We start from the raw sequence: 17,463 nt of genomic DNA on the forward strand, positions 1-17,463 counted from the left end.
ATTGCAAGGGAGACAACCTACCGCAGGAACAATTCTACATGTATATTACAAATGTTGGATGAAATCACTTCTGTGATATTTTGCTTCAATTTTTACTTTTGGTTTTTACAGCTATGTGCTATGTGAATGATTTCATTGTAAATACTGAAATCTGTCAGATAAATGTAAATATAACCCACTTTGTAAATATTGTTTTGTATATTTTTTCATTAATAAAATATTTGTAAAGTAGATATTGATTTCTTTCTTCAATTTATAGTTTCTTTATGTTTTCCCAAGAAATTTACAAGAAAAAATATAAAGAAAAAATTAAATTTGAAGAGTTTTTGACATTTTTCACCAAAAATGTAACTCACTGGAATGTATAGGTTTTCAGAAAATCACATACACTGGGTAAAATAATCATTATGTAAAAGTTTCAAGAAAATCTTGCTGTTTATTGTGTGAAAGTGTCAAGTCTCCTTAACTCAAACTGAAACCCTAAGTATAATTGTAAGCAGCATTTTGCCTCAACGGATGTAGAACTTGGGATAAAATTGGAGGGGGCAGCATATAGCCTTTACACAACCGTTTCTTTTTATATATATTTCCAAATTCCAAATTTGAACAAAAAGAACAGAAAAAAAACACTGAAATTTCCTTAAATGCCACCTATGACAGAAAAGGATCACACTATTTAAATTTGGGCCCATAATGTAAGTAGCTGCCATGGTCATGTATCATCTGTCATGTCATAAGCATTCACTTTTTAAATGTGATAGTAAAAGCTTAGGTTGTCAATGTAGATATTGAATGTATACAATGAGGTATGGTAAATCCTGAAAATTTGAATGTTGCCTCACCTTATAAAACACATGGAAGAAACTTTACCTGGCTGGTTAACATACAGCCAGTCAACATATGGTTAGTGTAACAAATTCAACAATACTGGTTCATGATAATATGTTGTTTGATTGTAAAACAACACAGAAAGAAAAATGTACCAACGATCTCTATGACATTCTGGTAAGTGATAACCAACCTGTCAATATAGAAGAAGGTAACATTCACTTATCTGTGTAATATATCAATGAAAAGATGATACTTTCAGAGGAATCTACTGGTAATATTAACAAATGTTTAAGGTGTGAACATTAACAATTGTTAAAGGTGTATAAAGTAGGTTTGTAGCTCAAATAATGTACATGATGCATTCAACATCAATGTTTACAAACAAGTACAAGCAGCTTTAGTCTGTCCGTGTAACTGATATTGCCCTATTCCTTTGTAACATTGGAATCAGACATTTTCAAGGCATTTGCTGTGATACAAGTTTTACCAGTAGACAGGAGGTAGCAAGTTAGGTATCATTGTACCTTTGAAATCAAATAATCAAATAAACATAATGGTATGGAGTATGAGGTTATTGACTTCTACAGACCTCTTGACTACTGTTGCCATTAAAATCCCTGCCTAAACATTTTGTACATGTCTGATGGAAGCAACATTAGAATAACATTGTGGCATTAATAGATCACTAAATACAATTATAATAAATATATTATGGTAACTACTAATTGTCATCAACTTGCGGCAGATTACAACAGAGCTGTAATTGTGACAACTTTTATTTTGCACACTACACATGATTTCATTTTAGAATTTCTTGCGGCATATGTCAATTTATACCAGATCATCAATTACCGGCATATACGAACTGATTTAAAGCAGTTATCACCATCAGAGTCATTTATGGTGATAGTCTTATAATCACATTTGTTATAGATGTGGTTTCACTACATTTCTAATATGACGATGTCACATTCAAATTTGATTTGCTGAAATTGTCATACAGAAAAAATATCATACATTTACAGTGGTACTGTTTATGTTGTTATTATGTATCTCAGTTTTCATTAAAAGTCAGATCAGGATTTCTTTAGCAGCATTAGGATCTGTGGCCATCAGTGTATAATAAAATATGGCCTGGTCATACACAGCTTTGTCTGAGGATGTGACACCAGTCTCCAGGACCTCACCGAGCATTCCCTGACAGATGCCAGGGTGGTGGAAAAACATCTGTACAGTGGTAGTCAGCACATGTAGCTGTACAAGAGGACTCATAACATTATCGTCACCAAACATTTCCAAAAAATCCTCCAGGATATATGGACTATCCCTTATTTTGTCGCCATAGCAACCGAGTATTGCCAGGAAGGCACATCTGCCAGCATCATCCTGAAGAAAGTTGATTTTGGTGGTGATCAAGTTAAGGAGGTCAGTGAATGCCTCCATATTGCGCATGTCTATGCGTTGTAAGACTTGAAGTGTGTTTGATAGAATATACCCCACATCCGTCTCAATCAGATGCTTGAATTTGGTAAAACAATGCTTGACAGTGGAGGGTTGGACCATGATCACTTTTCCCATGGCAGTGATTGCACTCAGTGAAACAGTCTTAGATGAATCAGTAGTATACAGACAGAGTTCATCTAGGATTTCACTACCATTTTCCTCAGTAACGAGTAAAGGTAACAAGCTTATTTTCTTCTGTTTGAGATAGCTAGGCTCTTTGTATTTACAAAATAGGTTTTTATATTGAGCGGAAATGACACTACCTGCTTTCTCCAAAAAATGTTCAAGTATTTCAATGACACAATATACAAGTTCATGATTCCCTGATGTTAAAACCGAGCAAATTCCTGTTAAACTTCTTTGTATCACTTCATCTTTTAAGTGAGGAAGATCCTCGACAAGGTGAGTGAACAATTTCAAACAAGCTAGAGACACACTACAACTATTATGGGACAAGTATTTATCCAACATATTCATGATATCAAAGGTTTCATCTTCTGACTTTGGTTTGTATTTGACCAAGATGTTCATTGTGTACATCTGTCCCCACGGAGTCAGACTGTCAAGCTTATTCAGCAGATAATGTGCAATGTTTTTATTGACTACCAAACCTCCTTCCTCCTTCAAAATCTCTTCCAAGGTCATGATGGCATTAACAGCTACAATAGGATCTGGATCCCTGATGATGTGGTAGAGTTTGTCTGTCAGTCCACTCTCCTGACAAATATTTGGAGACCTGTCGTGAAGCTTTCCACAACAGTTTACTGCAACCCGCCGCACATATGCACTACTGTCTGTCAGGGCTGAATTAACAGCACTCTGACCAAATTCGAAAAAGTTTTCATGATTGAGGGAACAAACTGTTTTCAAGGCCAAGCCACGGACCATTGGATTGCCGTTGGAGCATTCCTGTGTTAGTGTGTTAATTGCAAGTAAGGCTATGTCAGGCTGCTTGTGTGCATACTCTGTTAAAATTGAATACACAATCTTCTTTGCAATGAGGTCAGGGTGAGCTAAAAGCTTCAAAATCTTTGGAACCATGTCCGTCAAATCCATGCCATTTGTTTTTGCAGCAAGAACCTGAAAGATGTAACCATTATTTTTATCTGCAGAATGATAATTTTGAACAGTGTAATTGTAATAGAGACCAAGATTGAATGTTATGGTACCTACTGTAGTAAGATTATGAATTTTACAATATTCAATCTGAATATCATTCATACATCGTAACACATTAAAAAAAAACATGCAATAAAAACATCTAAAACAGTATGATATTAATCTGCCACCATGAAACCTCACGCTTTTTATAGTTTATCTAATGTATTGCATTTAACAATCTAAAACAAAAGAAGGTGAGATAAATAATCTTCAAGCACTATAAAGATGAATGCTGATAAATTTATGGTCTCAGAAATTTGAAATTCAAATCTCAGGGCATGTTGTCAGATACAGTTCTTTCATCTCTATAAGTGAATGTTTTGTTTTCATTTTATTATCAGGGTTATAATTGCGATAGCTTTATAAGATTGCATTGCCTTAAAGCATATTTCACCATGAAAATATGATTAAGTTGTGCTTTTTCAATTTACAGACCATGTTGATTTAAGACTAAGAAGTACTGACCTTGGCTAAAACTGCCCTGCAGGTCTGGACATCACTTTGTAGTGAGAGTGTGGATAGGCTGGATCTCAGAGACGTCAGGTCCACCACATGGACACTTTCCATCTGTCAGTCAGAAGTTGGACACTGATGCCATTCAGGTCTTATTTAGGTCATTCAGGAGTCACCCATCCTCTGCAACGATAAAAGGACAGAGATTTAGTGTCTTTATTAACATGTGTGACTCTTTTACCTACTTATCTACTATTTACCATCTCTGCCCGGATCTCTCATTTATATGCAATTCAAAACAACTGACATGATAAATAATGCCATGGTATGGTCCATCATAAACTTTCATTTGTTCAGAGATCTACTCCTGTAGTTTACAACCTATCTCTTTTAAATTTTGCATTTAAGCTCTGCGACATGAAACTGAGGGGGTTATATGACTGATTTTTTAAGGAGACACTGCCTCTTGTTTTTCTATCATCTTTATCTTGTCAGCTTATCTTCTTTCTCTATTTTGAATAGCTCTTTTTCAAACTCATTAGGCTTATTGGATATTACATATGAGATTTCCATTTTGTTTGTTTTGTCATCATTTTGATCTTGTTAAGAAATCTCCTCAGCTAGTATTTAACTAATCTTAACTCATTTGACTACATGTCTGTCAACATTATGGACAGTGCATTGTTGAATTTCTGGTAGAGCATAATGACACAGAACAGCAAAGAGACAGTGAGGAAGAATTATACAGATACATGTTTGTTTTCAACATAGAGAATCACTAGAAGCAACTTTGAATGACTGAGATATCTTTCAAGCAAGTAACATGGCTGTCCTTATAAGCAGTAAGGAACACTTCATTGGAATGGAGCAATAAAGACTCCAGAATTTTAGGATTTGACATCCAATGTATGGCATGTCATATGTAAAATGACCAAGTGTGTATAATGAATTGTAATATTTGAACAAATACTTAGTATTACCATTTCACCTATTTTACCCCTAACACTCTCACATTAGCTGTCACCAGATTTTGTGACAACCCTAGATCGTTGCAATACTCGTGTAGGATACTTCGTCTTTCTTCAACAGTCTGCACTATAATTCTGTTGTGATGCATTTCAAACTGTATATGGTGATAAATAGTGTTGCAGTTAATCAATCTCGTTCCATACTTCCGTCATGCAAATGTGTTCGATAATCACATGGCATTTCTTTACAACCTAGTTGAAATAGGCCATTTATAATACTTCATGACAAATATTTGTGAATGAGATCTAGTGAAGCCCACTGAAGGTGTCAAACATGGATGAAGACGTGCCTGTGAATGCACCGAGTATGACCGTCTTTAGCAATACATTACATTAAAAAAAATATGTTATTTGTTTCAACAAAAAATGTTAAAATCTTACCAATTAAATAAAACATTGTGTATTTTTACAGCATTTGATTGCTTTCTCTTTTGACAGCCTTCACCACAACTCGCCCACGTTAATTTCGACGTCAATAAAATGTTTGACATTTGGTGGCGATCCGGGTCGCATTGATGTTTGCAATATTTTAAAGATGGCTGCGCCCATAATACCACATGCGATTGAGTGAATTGTTGAAAAACTTGGCCATCAACGATAATGGGAAAATCATCTTATCACAGATCTGAAAATACGTTCAGAGTAAGTTTTGTTATTGCAGACATTATATTTTCGTGAATATGATCTTTACAGTATAAGTTCTGCTGCCATCGATAGATTCCATCACGTGTATATGTTTATGTTTACTCTACGTGCCACTATCTGTACAATTCCAAACTTATTGACTCGTTTGAAATGCACGTTTTCATGTTTGCAGGTTGAATAAACATGGTATGGAGTTGTAACACAAACGTAGAACCCATTCACGGAAATTGCATTAAAAAAGAAAATACCAACATGGCAACTTAATCATAATTCAAACTTAGATTGAATAAAACTAGGGCAACATATGAACAGAGGAAAGATTTACAGTGAGACTCATGTAAAATACAATGACTATAAGACCAGATATTCCAGAAGAGTAAATGTCTTCTGCTTCATCAATGACTCACGCCATGTAAACCTTGGTCAATCCAAGTAAGTAATGTCACGTTCTCAACTAACGAGCATCAAATACATCTAGCTTCATGTCACAAAAAGAAGTAGAATATTTCGTGATGAGATCACTATGGCGACCATTATCAGTGGTCTTAGTTGATTTAATGGGTTGGTGAAAGTAATGTTAAACAATTCCGCCCATCATATTTTACACAGCTACAGCAAATTTAAAAAGTAATGTTTCGACTCCATCACTAAAAATCATACCTAAATCATGCAATATGTATGAATGTGTCTATCTAAAAAGCACCAACAAGCGATTGCAAACGTCATAAAGCATTTTCAGAAAATATCTTTTAATACGCTTTGTGAAATTAATGACAGCCAAATACTGTTGAAAATATGATCAAAATACTCTGTTGTGCCAAATTTCTTGTTGATTTCAAGCTGGTTTCATGATGATGTATGAAAGTTCACAAGTTCATGTGAATTTTAAATTGTCATAATAAAGAGAATATATTCAATGAGTGTCTTTTTTTTCGTATCTGAAAAATCTTGCTGAATCCAAATCACAAGAAGTTGGTCATTTAATGATATATGAAACTGAAACTTCATATAATGATGTATTGTAATAGTGAGTGTGATATACAATATATGCATGTACTGCCGACAATTGGAGGAATTTCAACTCTCATCAAATCAACTGATGTTTCATATATGAATATGGAACTTGGTAAATAAGTATATTCTGGTCATATGTACAAAATATCTTCTGATGTTGTTAACTTTATTTAGTATTTTCGAAGATATGTAAAAATCTTTAAGAAAATTTAGTTTAAATTTAGGTGCAAAAGGCATTGACCTGCAGTATGAAATTTTTGGAACAAATGGTGTTGAAGTGTAATGATCTGTTCAGAACTTATATATATGCATTCTAGTTTTATGTATCTTCTTAGTGAATTCATCAAATGTGTTGTTTTATCCTTTTCAGTTCCAAACATTTTCTGAACGGATTTCAGACATTAATATTGATGTCATCCATAAGATAAGACATCATGATGATACACCTGGGGTAAGTACACAAAGACAATGCACTCATTGATAAATATATGTATGTATATATGCGATGCTGTTCTATTGTCCCATCACCATAGTATGTATTTTTCATCACTTGGAGATGTACATCAAACTCTCAGAAGGCAGAATCAAGTTAATATTGTTTATTTTTTCGTAAAATATCACAATACATCATGGGTCACTAGCTGCATAAATAACATAAACATACTTTTCACACTGACTTCTCCAATATATGAAATTTTCTCTTTAGAAAAAAAAAAAAATTATGTACAAAGCTAATAATATCAATACAATACAATTTTAATTACAAAATATTTAGTGATCAAGTTACAGAACAATTAAACAAATTTCCAATAGTGTATCTGGTAAAATAGAAACATATACTCGCTTATATTGTAATGAATGTTTTGATAGTGATAAACTATGTTTTAACAGGAACATTCCACTTACTTTGGTGAAGCATTGGAAAAATGGCTGGAGCTCAACTGTACAGCTCACTTCCGTAAGTATTGGTGCATCATTTTCTGGGGTTCTTTTTAAACAATTCTTTATGTATACCTGGTAATATTTTTGAACTTTTTGAACAATTTTTATACACTTCATACTGATGCAGTTTCATGTAAATGTGAATAAAATAGATATATATATTCCACAACAGTTTATTAATGTAACCACAGTAATTTGATTGAGTAGAAATTATGTCAGCATCATCAGAATTGGAACTTGTTGATTTGATGTTTCAGTTGAGTTCAGACAGGAGATCAGTGAGCAGGTCCAGTCTTTTACCCAGCTTGTTCACAATGAGGTTAGTACACAAGCAACACAAACAGTTATGGAGAAACAGTGGGTCGGATAAAAAAATTTGAAATCCATTTTGAATATGTAAAGATGTTTAGTTTCATCCTTTTCATTTGATACATCTTAAGAATTTTGAAAATCTAGACACTAATGACATCACTGAAATACTGGCCTGTTTTTGGGGACAGATAAAAATCCTACTATCCTGTAAGAGGTGTGGGGGGGCGAACTTTTTTTTTAATCGTTTTCAAAAGTATGCCTCTTATACTGGTAATGAATCTGGCTTGATTAATAGTTTTTGATATTTTCATTTTCTGTGTGTGATATACTGTAATAAAATTAAACCTGAACTTCGGATGCATAAATAGATCTGATGTTTTCGATGTTCATTTACAGACTCAGATTGTGGCATCGCTCAAGAAACACCTCATGGTCCCTAAGACGCTGGCCTATGAACCACTGCTAGAGTAAGTTGTTCACGGGTTTTTGTTGACACCAAATATCCATAACATTCCTTATGAAATATTGACAATATGTAGCCATTGTGTAAACTATTTATCAAAATTATTTTCTAATACCCGGGTAGATATATTGCATGTCCTTTTAGCATTTGAAGATTCTAAATGGATTTTACTTGTTTGTATGGAAACTAATAAATCTATAGCAACCCATCCTTATCTCATCAAGCTCCTCAGCTGAGGTCTGAATGGTCAAAAAGATTTGTAATATAATCATTGTATGAATGTTTGGTGACATAATAGGATTTACTAGTACATTGTTAATGATTTAAATGATATTAAAGTTATTTGAAATGTCAAATGAAAATTAAATGGAGAGCTTTATTTTAAAATATAATATTTGTACTCAAAGTTTTTTCTTCTTGGTCCCCACAGCCTTCTGGTGCAGCTGGCACGTGACCTCCAACACGACTTCTATAAACACTTTCCAGATTTTTTCACCCTCTTGGTTGAGCTACTGAACAGAAACACACAGGACACTGACCTCATGGAGAAGTTGTTTTCTGCCCTCTCCTATATCTTCAAGTTCCTGTGGCGCTACCTTCTCAAGGACATGGAAGTTGTGTATGGGTAAGACAGAGATAGCATACCTCCTTAAGATGTTACAGTTGGCATAGGACTTGTCAATTAGAACATGAATTTTACTCTTTAAATACAAATTTGTTTAAAAAAGAAATAGTGGTGAACTTGAATGAAAGATTGCGATAAAAATCTTCAACTCTTAAATCTAGTCAAGAATTGTGAGGATGTCTTATAAGGAGTGTTGTAAAATCCCTTATTTCATCAATTATGCTCATACTTTTAATCCATGAATTCTTTGTGTCCAAAGATTAACTGCTAAAATGTTTGACAGGAATGCTTCATGATAGATGTTTTCTTAAAAACTATATTCTTCCATGAAGTAAAAAACCTATGAAATAGTTTAATTTTTTGGGAAAAGTCACAAACTTTGAGCCCCATGAAAATGTACAATGTTTCCAAAGTCTTTGGAGCTGTGATTATCTATGTTGGTATCCTGGTGTACATTAGATCAGGAAAGCTCAGCTGTTACAGTGATTCTCTCTGTTTACCAGGTATTTCTCTAACTTGCTGAGTGAAGACAACAAGCAATATATCAGACAGTTTGCAGCTGAAAGTTTTGCATTTCTGATGAGGAAGGTAACATCACCATTTTCTGTATTTCCTTATTTTTTGCCTGTAAAAAGATGTATTAAGGTAGAAAGTTAAACAATTGAATATGGAAAGTATGGAATCATTCTGGAGTTGACACTTTATATCTGGAATAATGGTTATCATCTCATAACTGTCAATGGAAAAAAACCATTAAAATGAATATTAAAAATTCCAGTGAAAAAAAAGGGAAAAAGAGTTGGATATCCTAGAAATAAGTAAATATAAGTGTTAAACTGCTTTCATTTGGCATGCATTGGCTTATGAATGTCAACCGAATAAAGGCAAATTCCATGAAACATATTTTCAATGCTAAACTAAATTATGTCAGTGATGATGAATATTTAATTTACTGTAATATAGATCTGTGTAAAATCTTCACTGTTAAATCCACAGATATGTCTTATATTATATTGAGGAAAATATTAAGCAACAAAGACTGCTTCATTGTCCTGTAATAAGCCCCCTACCTGTGGGTATTTTTGTTAGTTTACTGTAGGATTAATAGGATACTTACTACTGGTAAACTGATCTAATGTTTTCTGTACTTCTGTTCCCATTCATTTAGCTCTTATAAAGGTTGATCTTCGTGTTTGTTTTAAAGCCTACATTCAACAAACTGAGCACATCTTCTGCTGTATAAAAGTTTGCTGCATCATTGTGTTTTCAATTTATTGTTTAATTCTGTTTTCAGGTTAAAGATCATGGAGTATTGTTTGATTTTCTGTTTAAAACCCTGTCCCAATCTCCAGATGTAAGTACTCTGTAGGGGTTTATCTAGATGGATCTAGTATCATAATAGATTCAATGAAGCAATGTAAGAAGTAACAGAAGGTTAAGAAGAATGTTTTGTTCATGGTTGTGTCAACCTAAATGTTCTTCAGATATCTGAACTGCAGATGCATTTTTTGGTTTCATATTCAGATGAAAATTTCTATATAAATTATATTTTTTATGATTCAGAATGCTGATGGATTAGGGCGACTGATGTTTGAGATGCTGAAAGGTGTGAAAAGACAACTTCACAGTTGTACAAACAAGGTGAGCAGAGTGTTTTTGTGAACATCATGAATGTGTCTTGTTCAATTCCCTATCTTAAAAACTGGGATCTGATGTTTTTACTTGTTCTTATCATGAAGTAACAAGTTTCTCATCATTTGTGATAAAGCTGTGTAGATATGTGCATCATGACTAGACATTATGTTTTGTTGACAGACATACTGAATTAAAACATATCTATGTATTGTTTTGTTTACAGATCTGAATGCCCTTTTGATGTCTTTATTGTAGATTTTTCCTATACTGCTCTCCAAACTTGGACACTGCCAACAGGGAAAGAAAGTGAAGGTGTTACCATGGCGACTTGTGGAAGAGTGCATGTCACAGTGTTTCCGTTCAGTGGCAGAAAACATTGATAAAACTCATTTTGATGATGCATGGACTATCTTATTGGTAAGTCTACATTTGCTGTTCTCTAACCAAACATTGGTTAGGAATAGTGGTCATGTGTTACAATTTGTAGCAGGGAAACTTAATATTGAGCAAACAAATCAATTCTGAAGGACGTTGATTAAATAGGACTGCTGGTGAAACTGAAATACGTTTTACTATATACAGGTGGTTTTAGTAGGGGACTGCATTGTTATTCTCTTATTCTACTATAACCCTGATCCTCTGTTATACAGTTTCTGTCATAACCTTGAACTTGCTATAACCCAGTATCTAAACTAACCAATCTCCTGCTGTTACTCGAAGCTTACAAAACCTTGACCTTGCTATCACCCATGCCAGACTGAAACTAGCCCCTGCTGTTACCTGTTTTTGACTCAACCTTGACCTTGCTGTAATCCAGTGTCTGACGTAGCCTTGACCCAACCTTGTATATAACCTTATATTGCCCCTGGGGTCAACCTATTGCTAATGTTTTCCATCTTTCATTCCAGGCATCTTTGACATCTGTGTACAAGTTTTGGTTAGACCCAGAATGTCCAAACAAGGGGAAGGCAGCCAAACATTTAGGCCGCTTACTCAGGCTAACACAGATCTGGCTCCATCATGGCAAGGGTGCCATCATCAGATGTCATGATAATGTGGCCATGGTAACACTATTTTATTAAAGATGTCTGATATGTCTTATTTATAAAATTCACTTTACAAGATTTGAGAAAATAGAGAAAACACTTTTTGCATTTTATTTCATCCCACCAAATTCTAATGGTAATAATTCATGTGGTGGATTTGTTTTATGAAGATATGAAATTTTCTCCTAACTTAAAGTTAAACTTAGTATAGGCATTGTCAGGTAATAAATGGACTTTAAGAAGAGATTGATTTCTTTTGTTTTCTGATTTACATATTCTGCTATTTGACAGTTTGCTTCTGAAAATTACTAAATATCTTGGTAAATTTTTCTATATTTGAAATGCTATATTTAATAAACCTGGCTGGAAAATAAAGACTTTCAAGTTTTCTGCCCACATAATTGGTACTGTAATGAGTTTTGTCTTTATACTTTATATCCTCTTTTTCCAGACTTTGTTACCACTTCTAAAGGGAGACTGTCTCCCAGTCTCTGCAGGGGAGGAGCTTGTTTCCACTGTGTCAGCCTTTCTCCAACAGGGTCACTCCCAGATCGCTATATCCAACACAGCCAAACTAGTCTCTGCTGTAAGTTGCTGAACATGGCAAGATAACCTGTGTGCACTGACACATGAATATCATGACATCAAGATTGTATTTAATTGAATTACTGACTGACACATGGCTATAGGGACAACCTGTATTTGCTGACACCTGTATATAAGAATGAATTGCATTTACTGACACATGGATATAAAGACAAGTTTATCAGAAATATCTATTGATTTCAGCATGGTTATCCTATGAAAACAAATTATACATACTATAGATTTTGACATTGTGTTATGATACATTTACACCTTTTTTCCTGAAATTTTTGCCTATTGGTTAGTCTTGTATTTACGTGTATTTACAGGTTTACAAGACTTCGTATCCAACGGAGATGCTTTTCAAGTTTACCACGACCATGCTTAAAAGCAAACTGCCGATATTTGAAAAGGTATGCTGGGTATTGTGTAAACTAAACCAGGAGAAACAGCATACTTATCAGATACACCAATCATGTCAGGACAACAAAAATTAGGAAATGTTTTGAAAAATTATATTGATCAAATGACCTACCAACAACAAATGGAAATATGATAATGATCAAAATGTCAGAGATATTTACAAAGAGTGTTTGTAATATTTCTGGAATAATTAAAAAACTCTGAAAAAAATATATAAGGCCATCATGAAACTAGTTCACAAGACAAATGAAACAGAAGTGATTCACTGCTTGCTTATTTCAGGACGTTTTGATGTCTCTGAATGAGTACTGCCTGGGAATGCTGGAGAATGGGCAGGAGACTGGCAGAGTCCTTAGTTTATATACAGAGATCATCCTTCACAAGACCACACTCCCAAGCACAAAAGAGGACCTCAAAGATCTCCACACATATCCTCTGGACTTTGGACTCTCTGGAAGGTTTGGACCAGTAATCATTTACACAGCAATTAACATGTAGCTATAAAACAAATGTTTTTGATTTAAATGAAGTGAATCAAACATTTAAACACAGTAAGATTGATACATTCAGTGTAAATTCAATGGCTGCCAAGTAGCATATTAATGTACATGTATATTAAAAATCTTAGATTTGTTTGTAAAATTATCAGAAATATATGCAGGTCCAAGTTCATGGAGATTCTGATGGGTACTATTGATGGAGTGAACAAGAAAACTTGGATGGCAGAGGAATGTCAGCGTCATGTTTGGTCAGCTGTAGTGTGTCTACCTCATGTCTGGTAAAATATATAATAGTTTTGTAACTGAAAAAAATATATTCTGTAAGCAATTTACAGAAAGCATAATGATCTCCCAGTCACCAAACACAACAGACTTAACTCATCACTGATATGTACTGTGTTAATAGCAATATGTAAGGTTATACCCAGAGCCAGATTTAGTAATGAGCTTTGTTAGATCCAGTCGAACATTGTGACAGATATGCTCCATTTAGACCCATCAGATCACCGAGGTGAGGTGGTGTGTCATGTACCAAAATTTTCTTGGCTTTATTTCCTGCTCTGATTAGCTTGTCACAGGAAATTCATATTTAGGACATTAGTTTTCTTAGGTTAAGCAGTATGTCATGCACAAAAATTAGGTCACATGCACTTTGATCTACATTTTAACCTTTAACCTTTATTGAATAGGCTGTGTGTTATGTATCACAAGTACGTCACTTTGACCTACATTTTTATATTTGTCCTTAACTAGGAATTGGTGCTACTGTCTGTTCAAATTAGCGATGTTGCCTTCTTGAATTGATGATATCACTGTCAATCTACTTCTTTTAGTGCCATTTGAGTGCACATTTTACTAATTAGCACAGTGATGAATTTACGCATTAGAAATGATTGTTATATAGATTTAGTACAGTAACTGCTGTTAGCACAGATTTATTTCAGTGTATTACTCTACAATAAGATCACCACTAAATATAGTTGTGTATAGTATTTTACTTGAACTTCTAATATTGCTTACTAAAATTAGTGATATTGCTGAATTCATTCATATTTATAACACCAAATGCAGTTAAATGATGAAATGCTGTGGAATGCATGGTCTGACCATGTTTTATTTGATAGCAAAATGGCAGTTTTACTGGTACACATTCAACAGATTTATTCACAACAATAACATTGTCTCTAATCCCTATTAATGTAATGATGGATCGGTCAAACATTTAGTGTGTGGTTCTAACACAAACTTGTAATCAGTGCATTCTTGGCATATAATTTCACATTCAATGTGGGACGGTAATTCTCTGGTTGTCTTGTATTGTACTGAACCACATACTGCTATACTAAACGGCTATATGTACAGTGATATTTCATTATTTACATGATGTTTAAGATTTTCTGATGTTTCTCTAGGCCTGTAGACAGTACCAAAGATACAAGAATGAAGAGTCTGATCAAACTGATGGGAAAGGTTGTAACTCAGATAAAGAAAACCTCCGACCTAACTACTACAGGTATGTCTGACCAGAACTCTGACCAAACAGCTACAGGTATGTCTGACCAGAACTCTGACCAAACAGATACAGGTATGTCTGTCTAGAACTCTGACCAAACAGCTACAGGTATGTCTGACCAGAACTCTGACCAAACAGCTACAGGTATGTCTGACCAGAACTCTGACCAAACAGCTACAGGTATGTCTGACCAGAACTCTGACCAAACAGCTACAGGTATGTCTGTCTAGAACTCTGACCAAACAGCTACAGGTATGTCTGACCAGAACTCTGACCAAACAGCTACAGGTATGTCTGACCAGAACTCTGACCAAACAGCTACAGGTATGTCTGACCAGAACTCTGAACAAACAGCTACAGGTATGTCTGTCTAGAACTCTGACCAAACAGCTACAGGTATGTCTGTCTAGAACTCTGACCAAACAGCTACAGGTATGTCTGACCAGAACTCTGACCAAACAGCTACAGGTATGTCTGACCAGAACTCTGACCAAACAGCTACAGGTATGTCTGACCAGAACTCTGACCAAACAGCTACAGGTATGTCTGACCAGAACTCTGACCAAACAGCTACAGGTATGTCTGTCTAGAACTCTGACCAAACAGCTACAGGTATGTCTGTCTAGAACTCTGACCAAACAGCTACAGGTATGTCTGTCTAGAACTCTGACCAAACAGCTACAGGTATGTCTGACCAGAACTCTGACCAAACAGCTACAGGTATGTCTGTCTAGAACTCTGACCAAACAGCTACAGGTATGTCTGTCTAGAACTCTGACCAAACAGCTACAGGTATGTCTGACCAGAACTCTGAACAAACAGCTACAGGTATGTCTGACCAGAACTCTGACCAAACAGCTACAGGTATGTCTGTCTAGAACTCTGACCAAACAGCTACAGGTATGTCTGACCAGAACTCTGACCAAACAGCTACAGGTATGTCTGACCAGAACTCTGACCAAACAGCTACAGGTATGTCTGACCAGAACTCTGACCAAACAACTACAGGTATGTCTGACCAGAACTCTGAACAAACAGCTACAGGTATGTCTGTCTAGAACTCTGACCAAACAGCTACAGGTATGTCTGTCTAGAACTCTGACCAAACAGCTACAGGTATGTCTGACCAGAACTCTGACCAAACAGCTACAGGTATGTCTGACCAGAACTCTGACCAAACAGCTACAGGTATGTCTGTCTAGAACTCTGACCAAACAGCTACAGGTATGTCGGACTAGAACTCTGACCAAACAGCTACAGGTATGTCTGACCAGAACTCTGACCAAACAGCTACAGGTATGTCTGTCTAGAACTCTGACCAAACAACCAAAGATACAAGAATGAAGAGTCTGATCAAACTGATGGGAAAGGTTGTAACTCAGATAAAGAAAACCTCCGACCAAACAGCTACAGGTGTATCTGTCTAGAACTCTGACCAAACAGCTACAGGTATGTCTGACCAGAACTCTGACCAAACAACTACAGGTATGTCTGACCAGAACTCTGACCAAACAGCTATAAGTATGTCTGACTAGAAATCTGACCAAAAAGCTACATGTATGTCTGACTATAACTCTGACCAAACAGGTATGTCTGACAAGGTATCTAGATGTATGCTTTGGAGATAAATACAATCCAGAATGAGGCATCTTTAATTGTGTATGTGGTGGGATCACTGAAGTGGTAATTTCTTGCTGAATGACCTTTAAACCTCATGATTCATTTGTCATCTTGTCCTGTGTACAAAATTTCTCTAATGTTCTACTGGTAGGATTCACTTGAAATTTGCCTGAATTGATCCTGAGATTGTCTTAACAAAGTGTTATTTATCTGGTCAGTCAGTTGCCATGCCTTAGTGAGATGACCATTCAGGCCAATAGGCTCCTTGTTTGTTGTTGATGTTATAGCTGGTAATAACAATTAGTATTTAAAGCAAGTGACAACAATAATTGTTGTTTCCTTCTGTTACAGATAAGCTACTATTCCTGTACTACAATATTGTGATGTCCTTGGCCTATCTACATGAGGACGGGGATCTCTGTGACATGATACCTATATCACAGATAACAGAATTACTTAAGTAAGTTGTATGGTCAGTAATAATGTCCTTGACCTACCTACATGAGGATGTGACCTCTGTTACTTGGTACCTATACACAGTTAACGGAATTACTCCAGTAAGTTGTATGGACAATGGTGATGTCCTATGCTTGAGGCAGTAAATAAATGGGTAATAAATGATGGGACATTGATATGGAGTATTTGAAATGTTAAAGCTTCAAATGTTTTTAAAGGTAAAAGTTATATTATGTTGATGCTGAAGTCACTGGAATAGAATACATCAGAGGTCCCCTGTACAGCACAGACATTTAGTCTGCAGCGTAGTCACATTACAGACTGTATTGTGTTTAGGTCTATACCATCAATACTTCAATATCTTTTCTCTTGTATAACACCATCAGGTATATTGTTTTAGGTCACACTCAACCAATATCCACATGCTGACTGCTGTCAATCTGTACCTGACGCAGGCTTCCATGGCCGGTAAAACTTCAGACCTGGAGGAGGAGATTCTCCTGGATGTGTTTCCATGTCTACAGGACAATTTAACATCCTGGAACTCTCATGTAAGTTACTTAGGTCATTATATTAGAATGTTTGTGATAAATTCTGCTGAAAGACGACCTCAAATTCAGCTGATTTAAAAAAGTATCTTTTCCGGTTAGTCAGCTGTATGAGGAACGACCAATGAACACGAGAGTCTGTCTAATGTTATCATGAGGT

At 35.3% G+C, this 17,463-nt stretch overlaps 2 protein-coding genes across 2 annotated transcripts in view; one reads left to right on the top strand and one right to left on the bottom strand.

Moving 5' to 3' along the window:
* Window positions 1-652: 652 nt before the first annotated feature.
* LOC132550387 (AP-4 complex subunit beta-1-like) lies at window positions 653-5,439 on the bottom strand. The gene is made up of 3 exons (XM_060214448.1): window positions 5,358-5,439; window positions 3,961-4,131; window positions 653-3,414 (listed from the first exon to the last, which is right to left on the bottom strand). Exons 2-3 carry the CDS (start codon window positions 4,060-4,062, stop codon window positions 1,903-1,905), a joined length of 1,614 nt encoding a protein of 537 aa, XP_060070431.1. The 5' UTR covers window positions 4,063-4,131; window positions 5,358-5,439; the 3' UTR covers window positions 653-1,902.
* Window positions 5,440-5,576: 137 nt separating this feature from the next.
* LOC132550386 (small subunit processome component 20 homolog) overlaps window positions 5,577-17,463 on the top strand; it is a 38,666-nt gene continuing 26,779 nt past the window's right edge. The window contains exons 1-18 of the mRNA XM_060214447.1: window positions 5,577-5,618; window positions 7,006-7,086; window positions 7,527-7,593; window positions 7,835-7,896; window positions 8,286-8,356; window positions 8,783-8,977; window positions 9,481-9,565; window positions 10,272-10,331; window positions 10,541-10,618; window positions 10,868-11,029; window positions 11,521-11,676; window positions 12,110-12,244; window positions 12,573-12,656; window positions 12,949-13,124; window positions 13,328-13,444; window positions 14,579-14,679; window positions 16,651-16,759; window positions 17,156-17,306. Of these exons, the coding sequence (XP_060070430.1) occupies window positions 5,577-5,618; window positions 7,006-7,086; window positions 7,527-7,593; window positions 7,835-7,896; window positions 8,286-8,356; window positions 8,783-8,977; window positions 9,481-9,565; window positions 10,272-10,331; window positions 10,541-10,618; window positions 10,868-11,029; window positions 11,521-11,676; window positions 12,110-12,244; window positions 12,573-12,656; window positions 12,949-13,124; window positions 13,328-13,444; window positions 14,579-14,679; window positions 16,651-16,759; window positions 17,156-17,306 (1,932 nt within the window). The remainder of the gene's footprint in view (window positions 5,619-7,005; window positions 7,087-7,526; window positions 7,594-7,834; window positions 7,897-8,285; window positions 8,357-8,782; window positions 8,978-9,480; window positions 9,566-10,271; window positions 10,332-10,540; window positions 10,619-10,867; window positions 11,030-11,520; window positions 11,677-12,109; window positions 12,245-12,572; window positions 12,657-12,948; window positions 13,125-13,327; window positions 13,445-14,578; window positions 14,680-16,650; window positions 16,760-17,155; window positions 17,307-17,463) is intronic.

This window comes from Ylistrum balloti, unplaced genomic scaffold, assembly GCF_031769215.1.
Source record: "Ylistrum balloti isolate Yb309-2 unplaced genomic scaffold, AGI_CSIRO_Ybal_v1 Utg370122, whole genome shotgun sequence".
NCBI lineage: Eukaryota > Metazoa > Mollusca > Bivalvia > Pectinida > Pectinidae > Ylistrum > Ylistrum balloti.